This window comes from Paramacrobiotus metropolitanus, unplaced genomic scaffold (genome assembly GCF_019649055.1).
Source record: "Paramacrobiotus metropolitanus isolate TYO unplaced genomic scaffold, Prichtersi_v1.0 Parri_scaffold0000067, whole genome shotgun sequence".
NCBI classification, from domain to species: Eukaryota; Metazoa; Tardigrada; class Eutardigrada; order Parachela; family Macrobiotidae; genus Paramacrobiotus; species Paramacrobiotus metropolitanus.
The window spans coordinates 756374-775529 of record NW_026570287.1 but is presented as its reverse complement, the minus strand read 5'-3'; the positions used below and the strand labels follow the sequence as shown (position 1 = coordinate 775529).

General features: G+C 42.5%; 2 protein-coding genes across 2 annotated transcripts; one reads left to right on the top strand and one right to left on the bottom strand.

Annotated features, from left to right (window-relative positions):
- The first annotated feature begins 11252 nt into the window (after positions 1-11252).
- LOC129594293 (uncharacterized) lies at positions 11253-14692 on the top strand. The gene is made up of 3 exons (XM_055490929.1): positions 11253-11900; positions 13171-13515; positions 13977-14692. The coding sequence occupies exons 1-3, from the start codon at positions 11765-11767 to the stop codon at positions 14378-14380; spliced, it is 885 nt and encodes a 294-aa protein (XP_055346904.1). The 5' UTR covers positions 11253-11764; the 3' UTR covers positions 14381-14692.
- Positions 14657-17439, bottom strand: LOC129594292 (uncharacterized). Its single transcript, XM_055490928.1, has 7 exons — positions 17087-17439; positions 16948-17023; positions 16740-16860; positions 16440-16638; positions 16235-16336; positions 15863-15979; positions 14657-15461 (listed from the first exon to the last, which is right to left on the bottom strand). The coding sequence occupies exons 1-7, from the start codon at positions 17184-17186 to the stop codon at positions 15034-15036; spliced, it is 1143 nt and encodes a 380-aa protein (XP_055346903.1). The 5' UTR covers positions 17187-17439; the 3' UTR covers positions 14657-15033.
- Between the last annotated feature and the right edge of the window lie 1717 nt (positions 17440-19156).

Sequence of the window (19156 nt, the reverse complement as noted above, 5' to 3'; positions counted from 1 at the left end):
TGTTAGGGCAGTGGCAGTCACATAGTGCACAGCTGTTTCCGGTCTGCACAGCTGCAGTGTGTCAGTGGTTTTCCTGTTTAGTTTTGCTTTTTACATTTTTAGCTACAGCTTTTAAATTCTTCAGCCTTTGGCCGTCATTTGTTCTGGTTTAAATCTCTGCTCTTTCATACATGGAGATGGAATTTTACAAATCAGAGCGCGGGCGTTTGATTTGCGCGGAACAGGATGATAAGAAACGCCGTAAGTTCGTCAGATTTTCTGATTCTGTTGCGTATGTTCTGGCGAACCAGGAACACATTTTCGAGCTTGTGCACCTTTGGCGTTCGCTGGATGCTCCATATATTTCCATCAGAGAATTATGCAGGCTCTCTAATTCGGAAATTATGGCCTTAACTTTTGTAGAACCCGAGCCATTAGATTTTGAGGCTCAGGTGGCTCTGGAGATTGAGAACATCCGCAAGTCGGAGTCGCAGATGTATTACTTGAAGATTGGGTTTATTTTGTACCCCGACACTCCTGTCCTACGTGAAGCATCTGAACGGCTTCGAAAGGAATATGGTCTGCCATCCCTATTTAACCCGCCGGAAACTCCGCGTGAGCGCCATCAGCGCATGGCAGAACACAACAAGCGAGTGATGGAAGAAGAGCTTTGTTGTGTGGACTGTGAGAATAATGGCCCAGGTTCATGCGGCCGTATGTTGTACACTTTGGACGACGAGCCTGTTCCAAATATCTGGGGATCTGGCAATCTTGAGGACTGGAAAGAGCCAGACTTAGATGTGGATGACTGGTGGGCAGAGCACAAGCTGGATTTTAAGGATCCGATTGAATTCTTGCCTGTGGACATGCTGTGGGTGGATGATGACTTCGGCACTGCTCAGAAACCGAAGAAGAAGCGTAAGCACATCGTTGTGCAGCGCCATGTTCTCCGTGGCATTCCCCACAGCTACTGGAAGTGAGGACTTTTGCCAATCGGCCGTTCGTGTGTCTAAATTGCGGTTTGAGATTTAACTTTGTATGAGCCCTTTTGTTAAATCTCTGCTGTTCTGTGTCTTTTGCGCGTCTTTAATCATGTCTCAGCGTGGCATGCTCAATCGTGTATAATCTCATAGCTGCTGCGTTTTGAGCGCTTAAACTGAACGCTGCCTTGCTCTTCCTCTAGTTGTGATCGAGCCTATTGTTCTGGCTCTGTTTTGTGAATTTTGTATCGATAGCATAATGCTGTGGATGTTGCGGTAATTTTGTGGAAGTTTAAAGCATTGAAACAGGTTTTAAAAACGTTCGGAAAATCCTGCATTTTATGAATTAAAAGTTGTAAATTGCTGAGTGTATATTATCTTAATATACACACTCTAGTGAAGTGGCTGACAACGTCGAGAAGTGTGGCTGCAATACACACGCTCTGCCGTAGGCCGTGTGTTAATGGACTTCGCTGGTTACGAAGTATGCGGTCGCCAGCGGGGGCGGCTGTCAAACTCCTATCCTGAATGTACCCCATTATGAATTTTTATTTTAATTTAATCATTTACAATTACCGTGATCTTATTCCGCTGATTCCGCTGCCTTAAGTTTATTTGTGAGATCTGTGATACTGTGGTTATCTGTCGAATCACGATGATTCCTCCAGCTTCGGAGAAGAAGAAAGCGGCCAAGCAGGAGCTGGAGAACCGTGTCTCGGCATGGACGGAGATAGTAGCGCAGAAGATGGCCGAACGCACTGAAGCTCAGCAGCGTTTTGAGCGTGGCAGAATTGCCGTCAAGGAGGCTGTATCCAAGCTCCCTCCTAAGATTCCTTGATGTGGCATTATCTGGCGGACTTTTCGATGTGGATTTCGCCACTATTGTTAGAATGTTTGGTATTTTGTACGGAATGCCTGAAACATCGCTTCACGTCTATGATCTCCTTGCCTTCATTCTTTTATCTGTACGCTCATGCCTCTTCTGAGATCTCATATTGTAGATTTAGCGCAGCGTTTTATCTTGTATTTTTATTGTTTTGCGGTTAGTTTTCTTCGTTATTCAAGGTTGCGTTTCGCCATATGTGTTGTACACTGTTTAGCTGGTACATTATGGTTTTTGCGCTTCGTTCCGCAAGGCACCTTTGTTGTTTAGTTACTATGCGAGTTGCGAGTTTAATAAAGCAAGAGTAGTTACCGTCCGTGCTGTCTGTCGGTAATTTTAGGGCAATCTAATGCATAACCGCACGAGGATACACTTTCGTTAGGATGTTGTACTGATTTTCATGCAGCTGGTCACTCGGGTGGGTAGGCCACAGGCACATTCACTATGAATCGTTGTCAGTGTCCGCCTCTGGCGCTGTAGTTTTAAAGATTTTGTGTAGAGCGACCCCGCTAGTATAGTAGAGGCTTCCGTTGCTTCGTCATTGGAGGTCGGAGGTTCCAGTCCACATAAAAACGCGATTTTGTAAATGTCCCTCTTTTTGGTTTTTATCTCATGAATCGTCATATTTCTATTACTGGGACTCGATATGGGGAATATTGGGTGAATCGCTGTTGAGAGGTGTCAAAAATGAATGCTGCAAGCTGTGTTGTTAGTTTTATTTTTGTTAATCACCCTCGTAGTCGAATGGTCCAGTAAAGTGGACAATACCAGGCGAATCCGTTTACCTGTTGCTGGTCCTGGGTTCCAATCCCTAAAAATCAAAAAGCGTTTTCATAGAACCTTCTTTTTGTGTCTAAATTTTTGCATTTGGTTGTACTTACACATTCGGTGTGATACCGTTAATTCCTTATTAATTTTCAAAGAGCGGCACGTAGTTGTACAGCCCTTACCGTGCGGACTTCGTTATGTTGCTGTGAGACTTCGTAGTGTAGTGGTTGTCCGTCTTGTCTCCGCTACGACTCAGTCAGTTTAGGGTCTTGGGTTCGAAACCCTTACAAGTAATGCATATTTCTTAAAACCTTTTTTTTGGGTTTTATTTTGTTATAATACCATCGAATATGTATTGCTGTTGACCGTTGTAATTTTATGTTCCTTCCCGACGAGCGAATTTAAAAATGACTGTCGTAGAGCAGCGTAGTATAGTGCTTTGCACCGTTGAACTGCAGCAAGGGGGAAATGAAACGGCTGCGGGTTCAAGTCCCTTACAGCTGATTTGCAATTTTGACAAACTTACTTTTTTTCGTTTTATAATTTTGCTGTCGTCTTGGGAGAAGTATTGATAACAGTTCCCAGAATATTAGAATTAAATTCAAAGAGCTGGGCGTAAAATTGTATGCACACTCAATGGTTAACATTGCACTTGGCCGTCTCTTCGTCTGTATTCGTGTGACTTTGTAGTTCAGTGGCTATGAATGATGGCCATTCGCCCCATGTTCTACCTCTTAAACGGCTAGTCTTAATCTCAGGGTTGCATGCTGCATGCTTAAAAACTACATTTTTCTGCCCTATATTTTTGTACCTTTGTGGGACGAAGCGTTAACTATGTGCCTTATTACAGTCAGGTTAAAATATACACGACATGGCGCTTCCGGTGTTTAACCTAACTCGGCTAAAGCGTAGAGCACCTCGTGGCGTAGTGGCTAGACTGACAATCCATACCGACCCGCTTCTTACAAAGTCTAGAGTTCGAAATCCTAAAAGTTAATCCGTTTAATTTAAAACCTTCTTTTTCGGTTTTATAGTTTTAAATCTCTATACAGCATTATGTTGGCTTCGAGATCGCTAATTTTACGGTCACTCCCGACGAGCGAAGTTAAAGTTTAACTCCGCAGATTGTAGTGGCGTAGTGCACTGAACTGTTGAACCACAACAACAGGTGCAATGAAGGTTGCGGGTTCGAGTCCCCTACAATTAACATGCATTTTCTGAAACCTTACTTTTTCGCGCTGATATTTTTGTGGGTACCATAATGAGAATATTACCGTTGACGGAATGAATTTTATAGCCACGGTGACGGTGAAATGTTAAAATATATCTGCGGCTACGGTGGTGAATCCTTATTGTATTGTGAATTTTCGTAGTACAGCGCCTCCAGTGATTGCCAAATTAAAAGTAAAATGTGGTATAGCCATGCTAGCGTATGGGCAAGAGCAGGATTGAGTTGTCCACCTAGATGCAAGGTTCAATCCTGCGTGAATACAAATTTTGCAAGTTCTAAAAGTTTCTTTCCATTCTTTTTACTTTTCTTTGGTAATTTCTGTAACTTTATTCCCAGGACGGAATATTAAAATTGTTTTTAGCATTTGATTCACGGGTGCAAGTGTGATAATTGATTTTAAGCTGCTAATTTCTCACTCTGTACTGAAAGTCACTGTTGTTACGGTTGCGCATTCTGTTATACCGATTTTATTACGGTTATTCAAATGCTGCATAAATCCAAAATTAAAACTCAAATTAAGATCTGTCCGACCAGCAAAATTAATGACTATATGAGAATCTGTACGGAATTATGAGAATTGTCTGTTAAAACATTGATGAGATTAATTCAACGAGATTCAAAGATTAAACGGAAGAAACAAAAGTCGGCTGAATTTCAAGGCATAATTATCAGACAGCCGCGGGAAAAATAGCGCGTACTGCAGCACCGCTGTCTAGTCCAGATCCAGATTCTCCTTCGCAGTTTTCAAGTTTGCGAGACGCTGTTCCAAAGCCTCACGGATATACGCGATATGTTTAGCATCCATGGACGCTCGAGCCTTCAGCGTGTTTACCAGCGCTTTGCAGTTCTCCATAATGTCCTTTTCGCGCTCAACCTGCTGCAGTAATTTATCGATGGCATCCGGTTCAGCAGCGCTCACTTCAGCGCCAGGTCGTTCAGCCTTCTCCTTCATCTTCTGGCTTTTCTTTTCGGTATCCGTATTTTTCGATCGGGGAACGTATTTAGGACGGCCGCCCGTAGCTTTCAGCTGAGTGAGCGTGATAATTGGTTCTCGCTCGATGCGTCCGTCTTTGCTAGCCCGGATTACCAAATTCACGTTGGCGGTATTATTCTTTGCCGGCTCGATTGCGTCCAGCCGCTCCATGACGCCATCGACAACCAAATCCCCGTCTTGTCCCACGTAACCGAAGCTACAATCGGCAAAGTGTTGTTCTGTGTCTCTTCCGTTGACTGTCACCTTCATTGTGCCCATTTTGATATCTACAATATAAATCATGTTGGTTAAATTAAGCAAGGCAAGATGATTTGCAGTATACAGCGTTGTTATGCTGTTTTAAAATGTAAAAAGCGAAAATGCCGTTTTGAAAAACACAAACACTTACTGATGGTCTCGGCTAGAGTGGTGCAGAGACAGCAGCCGCGAATGCTTCGTAGCCACAGGTCGATGCAACTGTCCACGAAAAGATTTCCGTAGACGACGACGACATGTTTCTGGTTGACCAGTTGACGCAGTCCGCGTTCCAGCCAGTAGTCCACGTCTTGTAGATGCACGTCGAATGTACAGATCCAGTGTTGGATTTCCGTGCGTGACATGGCATATCGGCCGTGGTAGAGGATTGCTCGAATCATCCGACGAAATTTGCTAGTTGTGTCGATTACTTTCGTCTCTGGATCGCGGTTATTCTTGACTTCTTCGGCGACTTCTAGGACGAAGCGCCCGTCGCGGCTCATCTTCTTGAGCAAGATTCCTGCGTTAATCGCGTCGCCAAGAAAGAAATCCACTCGTTCTTCTGTGAAGTCGTCGTGCATTTCCACAACGAATTTCTTGATAGATGACATGTCCACGTAATATCCCGTAATGTCAGCCTCAAGAATGCACGCGTGGGCTGCTGTATGCATCGCTAGTTGTCGACGACTTCGCATGGTTTCGTTTGGCTGTAGAGGCTCTGCCATGGCAAATTGAACTGATTCGCGAGTTCGTCCTTTCCAGTATTCATAGTGGGCAATCGCGTCTGCTTCGGGTGATGGTAACGGCTCTCCAGCTGGTCCTACAGCCTGTGTGGACATGATGCTCGGATGATTAGAGATGACTAAGATAAAATACCGCGAAGAGAAACAAGCTAGTAATAAAATGAAACAGAAAACCCGTCACCGCGAAAGGATAAATATTGTTCGGTTCTTCGCTTTTTATGAATGAACAGCTGATATTTTCTGTGCTTGCGATGCGGCATTCTGTCACTTGCCAGCCGCCCGGATATGGCAATGCTATCGGAAACTGCGCAGTTTCCGGTCTGTGTTCTGAATATTTCCCAGCCGCGTGTTTTGGTGTTGACTTTCTTTCTTCGAGTCCTTTTTATCAGTATGATTTGTTTTTTGTATTAAAATTTGGTCTTTGTGGTTGCAATTTACAAATCCTCAACGAAACAAGCGGTATTTTGTGTGAACTATGGCAAATGATGAAAGTGGGAATAAAATTCACAAAATTCTCTTGTCGCCTGTCAACCGCCTGGTGGTATACTCAGTGAGTTTTGAGTTTTCGGTGTCGGTGCCAGTGTAGATTGTCTGTTGTGCTTTTCTCTGCACTTCAGTTTCTTAATTTTCTGAACCTGCTGGCATTCCTGTTATTCTCCTTTTCCCTTCTTTTTACGATTGATTTGTCACTTTTATGTTTTGAAAATGTCGCCTCCTGCTAAGAAGCCAACCGCGCGAAAGACTGCGTCACGTACACCGCGCCCGAGTCGTGCAACAGCGGGATTAAGTTTTGGTTATTCTCCGGACAGCGATGAAGCTCGTTCTTCATCGCGTGTCACTCGATCTCGAGTCTCTCGCCGTACTTCTGCGCAACCAGTGTTTTCTGCGCAATCTTCTGAGTCATCGGGATCGGTGAGTGCAGCAGAGGCTCAGCAACCTTCAGACAGTTGGGCAGATGCAGTAGTCAATGCTTTACAGCGCCGATATGACAAGCAACGGCGACGGACGATTTTGCGACGCAATGCTGCTGTGGTTCGCCGCCGTGCCCGTCGGGGATCATTCCCTACCAGTCCAGACGTTGAGATCCCTCCGCCGTCACCAAAGAAGCTGCAGACGCAGGCTGAAAGACAGTTGGGCACTCCTGATTTGACTGAAGAGGAGCCATCATCTTCTGAGACTCCGTCTGTAAAAGCAAAGCGAGGTATTGCCGTGTTTGCCGTTGCTTTATTATAATGTTGTGGTTTTTCACAAGTCCGAATTCTACCTGTGGTGTTTTTCGCTTCTTGTGCAGTCGTTCTGCGTTACTACCCTCATGAGATGCGACAATCGTTGTCATGTCGCTTCATTTCTGTTTTATTGCTTCTTCTGCCAGTTTTGTAGTTGATCATGCTTAAGCTTTGCTTGCGCTCATTGTTGTTTCAACTGTGTTTAGACGAGGAACATCTGCGCAAAGGCGGAATTCTTTATGTGCCGTATAACCCGGATGCACCGCGGCCGGTCTTCAAGACCAAGCAGACGGCTCGCAAACGAGCGCATTCCGGAGTGTTTCCAAGAATGGCTATTGCGGACAAGCAGGGTGAGATGGCAATTACAAAAGCCTATTTCTCCGGTTTAAATCGCTTTCATCCTCGCTTTCCGGAATTGTTCCAGCTTTGCCACCTGTCGCTGCTGTCGCTCGGGAAGATTCACCTGAATTTGCGGAACCAGTAGTCTATGGTAACCAGCAGCCGCATTCTGATGAATTGTGAATTTTCCATTACTGATTTTTATCCTTCATGCTGTACATTTTTGCCAGAATTTGATGATCCGTCATTTTGTTTTTGATCTTAATTTGCGTATTAGATGACCAAATTTTGTGATTCGTTTTTCTTCGGTAGCCTCTATTGTTCAATCTGAGGAATTTTGCGTCTATTTTCATCCAATTTTTATTTTTCAATTCAATGCGCCGTACTGAGTCAATGAACTGGTCGTTTAATATTTTGTATCTGCGCTCTCGATATCAGTGCTGCATCTTTCGTTGCACCTGGATAGATCTGATCTTCGATTACGTTGAATTAAAAGGATATAGCGCGAAGCGCTGATTGGTTGTTTCTCTCGTCAGTATGGAATCTGCCGCAGTTTAAAATTTCGCTCCAGCAGACGGGTATAAAATCACTTGCGCGTGGTGTGCAGAAATCGGCATTGTGGATTTTTCATTTCGGCCTTCTGGTACGCTGGATTTTCGCTGTGTGTAGACTGTGCTTCTGACGCTTTTCCCCTTTACATCTTTAGCGTTTAAGGTCTCTAGTTTTCTTTAGTTTGGGCATGCCGCCTATTGATCCTAACCGTGCTTTTGACAAGTTAGTAGACGCCATTTTCCATTCGTCTTCTAACCAGCAGCAACAGCAGTATAAGGCCGGTTATAATCACCGAGGAAGGGGTGGAGCCCGTGGTGCTTACCGTGGCAACTTTCGTCCGTACGGCCGAGGAAATCATAGGAATTTTGGAGACAATAACTTGCGTCGTGGAAACGATCATTGGCGTCGTAATGGCCGACCTCTGGGCGCACCGGAAGTTATTGAAGTACCTGATGGAGACGCTCACCCAGTTGCTCCAGTGGAAGCTGCCGCCGCAAACATGGAGGTTGACGACCCGGGCAACCAAGCAGCGAATGCACCGAATCCGGTCCAAGGCAACGGAAATGTGGCTGCAGGTGAGCCCCATGGTGTCAACCCTGCTGTCAATCTACATGGCCCACCAGCCTTGAATGCCGTTGTCGTTCCTCCGGCTGTCATTCCACCTGTGCAGGCCCCGGCTAACGCTGAATTTCCCGGTTTGCCACCAAATGTGTTACCACTTGCCGAAGTGCCGATTGTCCGCGATGCCCGCGACCGTTCTCCGGCTGATCGCCCACGTGCGCCGTCTGCGCCTTCCGGTCCCGTTGGTTCTGCTGAGCATAATTTTGTACCTGGATATTTGGCCCAGCAACAGCAACGTGAACTGGATGTCGACCGCCGACGACAGATGGCTGCGGAAGTTTCTCGCCGTTTGGATGCCGCTGCATCTGGCTCTGGTATTACTGGTCTCTTTTCATTGGCTCCCAGTGCTGGCAAGTAACCTTGACTCACCTCTGACATTGACCTTGGTTGCTTTCTTTGATCTCGCCTTTTTACTGGCCTTGTGTTGTCTAATGATTTTGCTTTACCAAAGCCGTGTTGATCTTGTTGCTACTGATATTCTTTTGCTGGTTTAAATTTGCTCTCATCTACCAGTAATTTGTACTCTTGATTTTTGTGCGGATATTTTTGCTTGTTTGTTGTTGTTTACCGTTGTTACTGGATGATGTAGTACTCGAGAATTCGTAAGAATACTACTGCTTAGTTGATTTGGTGCTTTTGCTCGTTTAATCCATAGTTCTACAGAATCGCACACAGTCATATTTAAGATTTTAATTTCTCAACTAATAAAGCTTGATGCCGTATGTTGTACATACTAAAACACCATCTAAATTCAAACGGCACAGTATTAGTAACTCATAGTTCGTCTTCCTGGATTCCTTGGACCTCCGCCCTGCCAAACCCGTGGACTTCCGGATGCCTCTTCGCCAAGGATTCCACACTAACTCTCTGGGAATCGCGGCGTACGGTCACATTGGGCATCGGATGGACACGTGGATTGTGCGGTGGATCGGGATCAGGATGGATGGAAGTGCACAATCGCACTGGGATGTTGCGGGAAGGATTGCTTACTTTGGCACGGCCAAGCATCGTTCGTGGGGGTGACGTATGGGAGTAGGATCATACGCCGGATGTACGAACTGGATGCTGACTGTCCGCCTTCCACCTGCAACACAACGGATAATCTAGTCAATCTCTTCTGTGATTTGCTGTTCTCTTTTACTAGCGATGTATATGATGTCATAACGCGAAGTCTATATAAGTTCTTGTGATGCCTAATATCGGTATCAGTAGTCTGAGATTTACTTCTGAGACTGCTTTCTAATTACAATTTCCTAGCGTTGTGAACTGTGATGTGTATTGGATAAAGAGACAGCAATACTTGTTCCTACGGAAGTGCATAGTCGTTCCCGGATTATCGCTTAGTATACAGGTTTGCTCGTGACACAATCGTCCTAGCTCTTGCCGATCCTCACAGGACTTACGACCGGAAGTTGTGGTTAGCTCGTTCCTGAGGGATTCCTGATCTTCTCGTGTTCCTGAATCGTTCGTACCATTTCCACCTTAGTTCTTCTGTTACAGTTTGAGAGTACGAGTGCCTACCGACTGACAATTACAGGCGTGGAAGAGTAAAGATTGTTCATGGAGCCTTAAACGGCGTGAACGCTTATACACGACAATACCGACCAAGACTGTCCGAAGAAGTTCCAGTTGGCTGCGCAGAGCCGTGTAGATGCCAGTTCGGATCGGGCGTTTAAACATATCCCAGCTGATTTATGCCGGAACTGGAACAATGGGCGATGTGTCAACGAATCTAACTGCCGATTCAAGCACGCTTGTGGACTGTGCCGTTCATCTGACCATACTATCCGGGAGCACGAATCAGCGCAGTATAACGACGCCGAAAGCGGTCGCGCTGGTTCCAGGAAATGAAGCATACCACTGTTTTCGGGTAATTATGTTATATAACGATCAATGCTTGACTCACTGGATTGCAGATCCCTTGTTACCCACCAATCACAAATGGTTTGGGGCCTTTCCGATGGCTCGTCATTACCTACGATTCACCACGAAGATGACATCGCCATCCTTCAACGCGCATCCGTTCGCTACGCCCGCGCGTACCACATTGTTTGGGGCACCTCCTCACTCGCGCAGCTCTCTCGCTATGGTACGCGCAGAACCGCACCGGAAGGCAGTCTCATCCCCCTGGCCACGAATCAGGTGGTGGTCCCAACTCCCTGGGTGGGAGTCACCTGGCCACGTATCAGGTGTCGCCAACCTCCCTGGCCACGAATCAGGGAGGACACCTGGCCACGCATCAGGTGTCTGCGATGGCATACACGCGCATACGCATACGCATACACTCCTTCCCGGTGGCCGTGCATGTTCTGACGATACCCGAGACTCCGCGGCCGAGCTGAGGCTGGCCATTTGCCCCAAACCATTTGTCGGCGTTTCTCGAGCATAGGCGTTAATAGCTATATAAGTTATCGGACGAAGTGCACCACAGCTGTTTAAGATTATTTACGTACCTGAAGAACTTTACGCTATCAAGCAATACTAGTACTAGTAAGTATATATGTATGGAATTTTTTTGACCTTTGTGCGGCTAAGATGACGTAATTAAATGTGGTTTTCCATTTTAGAATTAATTTGATAAGCAAGCAATTACAGCATAATGTACTTACATATAGGTACATGCATGCGGGGGTTAATGAATATGACGATAACAACGGTAACCAAGGACTAATTTTGTGAGGTACAGGTCATCTTAATGGCAAAAACAAAATAGTACAGAGAAATGAATGGAAATACCTATTGGGATGGGACTGCAAGCTCCTAAAATTATACTCGTTTACTTAGTTTTTGCTTCCGATCTCTTAATTTTTTTGGTAAACATAACATCATGATGAGTCATTTGTTCTCAATGAAAATCAACTCGCGTCGTCTGGTGCCAAAACGGTTCATACAGGTCGTGTGTACGCAACTTCTGGCCTGGATGAGTAGTAGTGTAAAACGTCACCACGTATCTGGCCAATAACAATCCCGGATCGAATCTGGCGGAGGGCGTGTAACGTTGAACGGCAACCAGTAGTAGTATTGCGTTACTTGTTATAAAGTCTCGACGGTGTTCTTCCAGCCTGCCTGTTGTCTGGAGTTTGGGACCATCCAATGTCTGAACTATTGTTTGTCTGTTTTACTTACACCCCAGTAGCTACAAAATATTATAGTTTGCAAAAGCTGCAAAGCAGCAAAAAAACGTTGCAGAAAAATTCACTGCGCTACTGGCATTATGGATTCCTGGCTGAGTGTCTTCTATCGGCAGTTCTTTCATCTTGGCTTAATATTCCATTTGGTTGTCTCATGTCCACCTTCCAAAAAGGAACCCATGGCCAAGCCTTATCCGGATGCAACAGATGTTGTGAACGGTAAGAAAACCTTCGAGCATCGCAAAACTGAAATAAAATAAGCTTTAGGAGACAGAATTGTAATGCAACATGTACTAAACCATACCTAGGCCAGCTACCACAAACTCAAAGGTCAAGGCCATTTTCTTAAAGAGCGCTTTTTCTTTTATATATTGGGGTTGGGTTTTTGGTTGCCACTCTGGAGTTTAAATTTTTTTTAAATGCTGCAAAGCTAATATTAGATTAGTAACTGCGTGTGCGACGTTTTGTGTCCCTAAAAATTGAATAATATTTGTAGACAAAATTTAATGCAATTTCGCCTACGTGAAATCAGTTTCTTGGTTGAAAAAATTTCAAAACAAAAGTCTGTGCGTAGCTTTTCGAATTACAGAAAGCACGTGCCCCAAATAGTTGACAACATCAACTTAAATACGATAATATTAATGACCTTTGCAAATCAAACGTGCAAAGGTTATGTGTGAAAGTAAGTACGTGTATGTACTTTTTATTATTCAGCTTCCGTGTGTCTACGCATTTGTTAACCTTTTTTAAGCGTAAGCTCACTTATAAGGTAGAACTACCTACTTCTGTTTTTTATGTAATTTATTTTCTGGCTGGGTAAATTTATGGTTGAGACTCGAGAGTAACCTTTATTATTGACATCATAACTGGAATATTTTTCCGCGCATTCCATAAGTACTTGCAAATTGCAGTGATAACACAAAATATGTCAACAATCTTAAATCTGTCTGCAGTATAATTCTTTATAGGCTTACGTACTGTTTACGGCAACTACATTACCGGAAAACGTCTAAAATTCACATGCTTGGAGTATTTGTTTTTTTTTCTTGTAAAGGACGTTTAAGCTTTATCTCAGGCAAGATCAACAACACATTCAGTGTTATTATTATTTTTATTGTTGTTATGCATACATGCACAGAGTACCTCGAAGATTTATTTGACGCATGCTTTAATGCACATTGTTTTGCATTCCTCACTGCCATAAACAAAAAGCGCATGTTTAATAGAAATAGAAATAGCCTTAAAAGAAAATATCGCCGTGGCTCACAGGAATGTGTAATTACAAATTTTATGACTTCGAAATCAGATAGCGTATCGCAGAGGAATTTTCCTCTTGATTGTTTGTAAGCTTTGCAATTTTCTTATTAGTAGGTCTCGTAGTATCTTGTAAAATAGTTCATACTGCGACAAATTTACAAGCCATTCTCAAGAGTGAAAACGCTCATTGTTACTTTGTTTACAATTAGTAAAAAATATTTCTTCGTTGTAGCATGGGGATCCATTCAGTCGTTTCGGATAAGACCATTCTACAGGAGAGAGCATGTACTACTGGATTGTGCCGTTGAATTTTCCTACGATGCGACACGCGTCATTTGGATGAGGAATCACGTTCATTTAAATCTGGACGCTCACAGTGCCGCTGTGTTTCCCAATGGCACTTTAGTGCTCTCTGACGTGAATTATGGCGAGCAGGGAATTTATCAGTGTATTGCTCCCACGGACACCAATCGGTACCACCAGGAGACCCACAAGCCGCCGTTTACCACCAATCTCTATCCGGGTATGCAGTATATCCTCAAGGATGCAACGGTAGCTGGCACCAAAAACACTTCCGGTACGTACAAATGAACGAATTGTAAGCATTATCAGAATTATTCCAGCACAACATATGATGTTACTAGCTGCAATGTAATAAAATTTTATTTAATAAAATTTTTAACAAGTATGATACGGTAGTGCTTATATCTTTTCTTCTTTTGTTTGTGCTTTTGGTGCACTTATGCCTTTTTCATCCTTTTGCCTTTTTTCACTTTGTTCATCGGTTTTTTTATGCAGTGCTGCCGGCAGGACATATTGCAGCGAATTGTTGTATACTCTACGTGCAAAAAGTGCATAATTATCTTGATAGTGTTGTCTGCAGTGAAATTATCCGAATCAAGATCTGCGTAAGCATACTTGGTACACTTCATCCTGTTTCTACCGTGCGCTGTGTACTGTATTAAACGCATATACTGTATGTGTGCTAAACGCATATCCATATGATTGCATAGAGAGGTTACTTATTGGCCTTTTCAGATGACTGGCAAATGGCGCAGACACTGTATGATATCCCGTACAACCCCCGTCAAGCATTTCCACTATATTGCCGAAACTATCAAGAATTCCCGCGAAATTCCCACCATCCGCACCGGACGGTGTACTGGACGTACAACGATGTAGAACTCAGTTTGGAAGACAGCGATCGATTTGTACACATCGGCGAGACGGATATGTTGGTAGTGTTGGATGCCCGGAAAACGGACAATAAAGCTGTCTTGCAGTGTATTGCTGTATACCATCATTCGCCATCCGATCCCGATACACCACATCGGGAGAAATTCGCCTTGGTCAAAGCCGGTTACCGGTACCGGTTACAGTACGTGAAAAGTTTGCGACTGGTGCAGAATTGGGATTATTACCGTAACCAACCCAATGAATAGCTGCAGAATTCGAAGTGTTTACAAATGATTGGGAAAATGTTATGGTCTGCGGAAATTTCGCTGTTGTACTTAATGCGGCTTTTTGTGATTTTTTTCTTGTGTTTGTTTTGTGTATGCTCTATTGCACTGCAGTTCACTGCAGTCTACAGATGTTGTTATTATTTTGTTTTTATATAAGTCGTTGATTTATTTTGTCATTGTCAGTAATTAATTACAGTAGTCCAATTATAGAGGATTCTTTGTTGCGTTAACAAAGCCGGCCCGTATATGTCAAGCGCGGATGTTTTTTGCTGTATATAAACAATTTCTGAAGCCTGTGAACTGTAAAACTTAAAACAAAGAACTGCGCAAAGAGAAAAAAATAATTTGGCTAAAAAGAGTAGCCAAAATTTTGAGTGCAATTACAGTAAAGGCTTATAGGATGTAGTCAGTAGTGGCTAAGTAAATATTTACGTGGTATCGGAAGAAAAAAATTAAAAATGATTGCTGTAATAGAAAGGAAAGCGATTAAAAGCAGTCCCAAATCAAAGAGGCATGCAAGGTAATTACAGTGCATTAAACGATTTTGGAAAGAGGTTACCAGTGAATACGTGCATAATAGTAAATACGTGCATACCCAATTTATGGCCACAAGGTATATGTATATCAAATTTTTATGTTCTTTTCCGGTTTCTTGTTCTGTGCATTTTTCTTCGTGGTATAGTGGACACAGTGGACTCAGCGGTCGTGGTGGCTGTGGAACGGACTGGTAGTGGTAGAAACGTGGCGGTTTCGGTTTCCACCAGACCGGCTGTGCGCTGCATGCAGCTGCCATCGAACGAGCTGACATCAATCGGCGGAAGTGGCATATACGGACTAAAAGGGAACAGTTGGGCCACGGTCTCATTGACCGATGGGACCGGTGGATATAGTATACTGTCGACGATATGCAGAACACCATTTTGTCCCGTGTAATCCGATTCCAGCACCAGAGCCTGGTCTTCTTTGGCCCGCCCCGGCAGAACGGAAGGCGCTTTCACCGAGTTCGCTTCGGACGAGACAAACGGTGACTGGCGAGTATTCAACACTCGCAAGATGCGGTCTACAATAACCAAGAAAAAAATTCATTGTTTTTATTTGTTTAAAGCCAAAAAAATTTTTTGCCTAAAATGGTAATAAAATAATACTATTAATTTAAATCACGGTTGTTAAAGTAGATGACATTTCAGGAAAGTAGAGGTCTAATTAGGTGTCTAAAATGAAATACTTAACCATATATAAATGCTGTAATATATTCGTTTTCTACCTGCACTTCTTTGGCTTAAACGTAGTTTTTTACAAATTAACGAGTTCAAACCTAAACTAAAAAAATACAGTAACTGATCTAGAGTGCAATACTGGCAACAAACTCATTTAAACAAATCCAACGATAGAACAACAACATCTGCATACTTGCTGTCGGCACCGACATGCTTAAGCCTAATTAGTGCATGTTTTCCGTACCATTAGTGATGCGAATCAGTAAACTGCCGTAAATATTCAAGGTTGCCAAGGTGTCATTGTCTGCCCAGTCGGAAGTCAGGTACGATCCATTGGAAACAACAAGATTGCTCAGCAATTCTACATCAGAGAATAACAAAATAATTCCAACTTTATTACTAAATAGTACAATAGATGTTACAGTGGTAACCAAATATTTTATCGTACCGCGCGGCACTTAGCAAATTAAATGGCTAAAAATTAATTAAGTGACAATCGTTAAAAATTACATACTTACTGTTAATAACTTCACTTCGATTCACAATACACCGGTAAACAGAAAAATTAAAAATTGCAGGTTAACGAAAAAACCGCATTCAAGATGGTTATTCCCACCTTGCATGGCGCTAGGCCATTGCATCAGAATCTTGAATTTATCAGATCCGAATTTATCTATCGCTTCGTTGTTGGGAGCGAAAACGGTAATCTGACGGTTACCTGAAGTCGACAGCATAGAACAGGGCAATAAACTTTGTGTCAAAATTATGTTATTAATATAACCAAGACAAACATTAAAGTGGTTTGTACTTTAATTTCTCACATGCTAAATATTCTGGAAGTCCTGGAACGACGTGAATGGCTTTGTAGTACTTGGATAACTGGCGAGTACTGCGAATAATTTCCAATAATGTTCTGTTTAATCTCATAGTTGGCGGCGCAATATGTATGAAACCGTTTGGTACAATGTAATCGTTTTGATAAAGTACGGCAGAGGTGTCTTCCGTCGTTCCATTAACTGTCTGCAAAATACCGGTAAACCTAGTACATAAAATTATATGTACGTAATATAGTCTACTTCAATAATACTGACTGCAGCAAAAATAAAATGTTTCTTACTTACTCGAAATACTGTATGGAACTGAACGTGGCAAACTGCGGTGAGGTGATCCGTTAAATTGAAGACCATCTGAGTGGCATCTTCCACATCATCCACGTTGTAATCACCATTTCCAAATCTCGCTCTGAGCGGCAACACGTGAATTATAATAACGGATGTATCTCAAAGGAAATGCTGTGCAAATGCTAGGTTCATTATAACCCTAGCTTACCTCAATAATTTGCCGTATGTTTCTCTGTTTGTTAAAGCGTTCACGGTATTTAGAGGCATGATAAGCCGCAGGACAGCTAAAATTGGTATAAAATACACGCATCCGTAGGTTGAACGTCAAAAATGTGCAATTTTCTTACGCCTTTTCAGTGAACTGTCCGTGGTACTTATAGTCTGACCATAGGATTTAACTATTAAAGCAGACCCGAACAACAAACACCGCACCGGAAAAGATGCCATAACTGACAATGAGACAGGTTGTGCCGATTCTGCAAAAACTATTTCCCCAAAACAAACTCAATGTATCAACAAAAATATTAATGCTTTTGTAGATGCGAACAAAATTTATAAACACACAAATTATTGATATTATCGCGCCTGGAAGTGCCCACCTTGAGACTCGGGTAAAATGGTACAGACATGCCAAAACTGCGATTAACGGCCTTCTGTATACATCGTGGTCAATCTGTATAGAGTGAAACGAAACATGCAAATTAAAGCACTCGTAAGTAAAATTAACACAGCACATTTCACGAGTTAAGAGGGTAAATCACAACGGAGACTATTTAAACTGGACTGCAAATGCGTAGTATCATTTGTCGGTTAAGTACGAGTGTCTACGCTGTCGCATTACATCTGTGATTTAGATTTCACTCTCTGAAAAATTGTTTTCGTGCGTTAAAGCCAAAAGTGACTTTTACGAAGATATTTAACAACAGCAAATTCGTGGGTTTAATTAAACCCCTCAAATTTAGACGTCATCTTTTTGCAATCACTCAAAATTTACGGGCATCTTACTGTTTTTCATATAAACTGTGGTTTAATATTATTCGTGCTTTAATATTATTTAATATTATTATAAACTTAATAATATATATAAACTTATTGATAATAATATTATAATAGTATTAATGATAATATTATTATAAACTTAATTATAAACTGTGGTTCATTAGCGAAACACCAAATATTATTCGTAATGCCAAACCATAAAAACGAGTACATCAATATCGTACGATTATTGTGGTTATTGTAATTGCTGCTGCGTTTACAGGGCGAAGCATAATTATAATCCGAAAAACATGAAAGGCAAGGTTGCAAGCATGATCATTATTAACTATTATAGTACGCGAGCAATTACATACACACTCTGAACTACGTATCTGTTGACATATTCCGAACGCATAAGTCCTAAAATTTTGTCTTTCATGACCTTAACGTATATTTCTTGCAGCACCGGATATCTCGAGATAATTGTTCAGAGTATTTGGAATGAAAGTAATTTGGATACATCATACGCTTATAAGCGTATGATGTAGCACCCAGGTATTTGTGTGCGTCAACGATATGGTTCTATGCTACCATTGCGCAAAAATTAATTACAAGTAATACAATCTCTATTTCCTTTATTATGAACTGCAAGAAATACAACCTTTAAAAATAGGGCGACAGCGAAAAGATCCCGTCATTTGGGTTTCCCCAATCTAAACTTTGTGACCGTTGCCTGATAATTTGCAGTATATATAGGTATTAGGTATTTGCATGTACTGTACCTATATCAGTTTCCGCGTGGCCATCTCCCACATAAAAACTTTTTAAAGCGGTTTTGACCTTTTAAAATTCAAGAAAATGGTTAGCACTTGGACCTACTTGAACTTTTCAAAAAATGAAACTATGCGTATGGCTGGTAACGAAACGCTGAAATATGAATACATTTCACACTTTTCGGATGCGGCCCAAGGTTGGACATTTTTAATCTGCTTCAAGACATTTATTGGATTGGCATCATTTGTACTGAATATTTCCGTTCTAATTTTCCATATTATTTATCCGTCGCACATTACTTCTTTTACCGTATACTTGATAATGTTGTTTATTCTCAACACGGTTTATCTAACGACACTTGTTCCAGTGACAACGATTACGGAAATCACCGGAGTCTGGCCGGGAAACCATTCCTTGTGCGTGTTTTACAATTACTGCCAACGAATCCTCACCGTTACGCATGTTATGTGTCATCTGCTAATTTCTATTAACCGACTGTGGGCAGTTGCATTCCCCGTAACTTACCGAGGATACCACACTAAAAGAACCGCAATTTTTATCTGTTTTGGAATGATCGTCTATGTGCACCTTCTGGATCTGACCCCGTATCTTTTGGACATGCTTTACTACTATCAACTGCAACCGGACAAAACCCCAAAATGCCG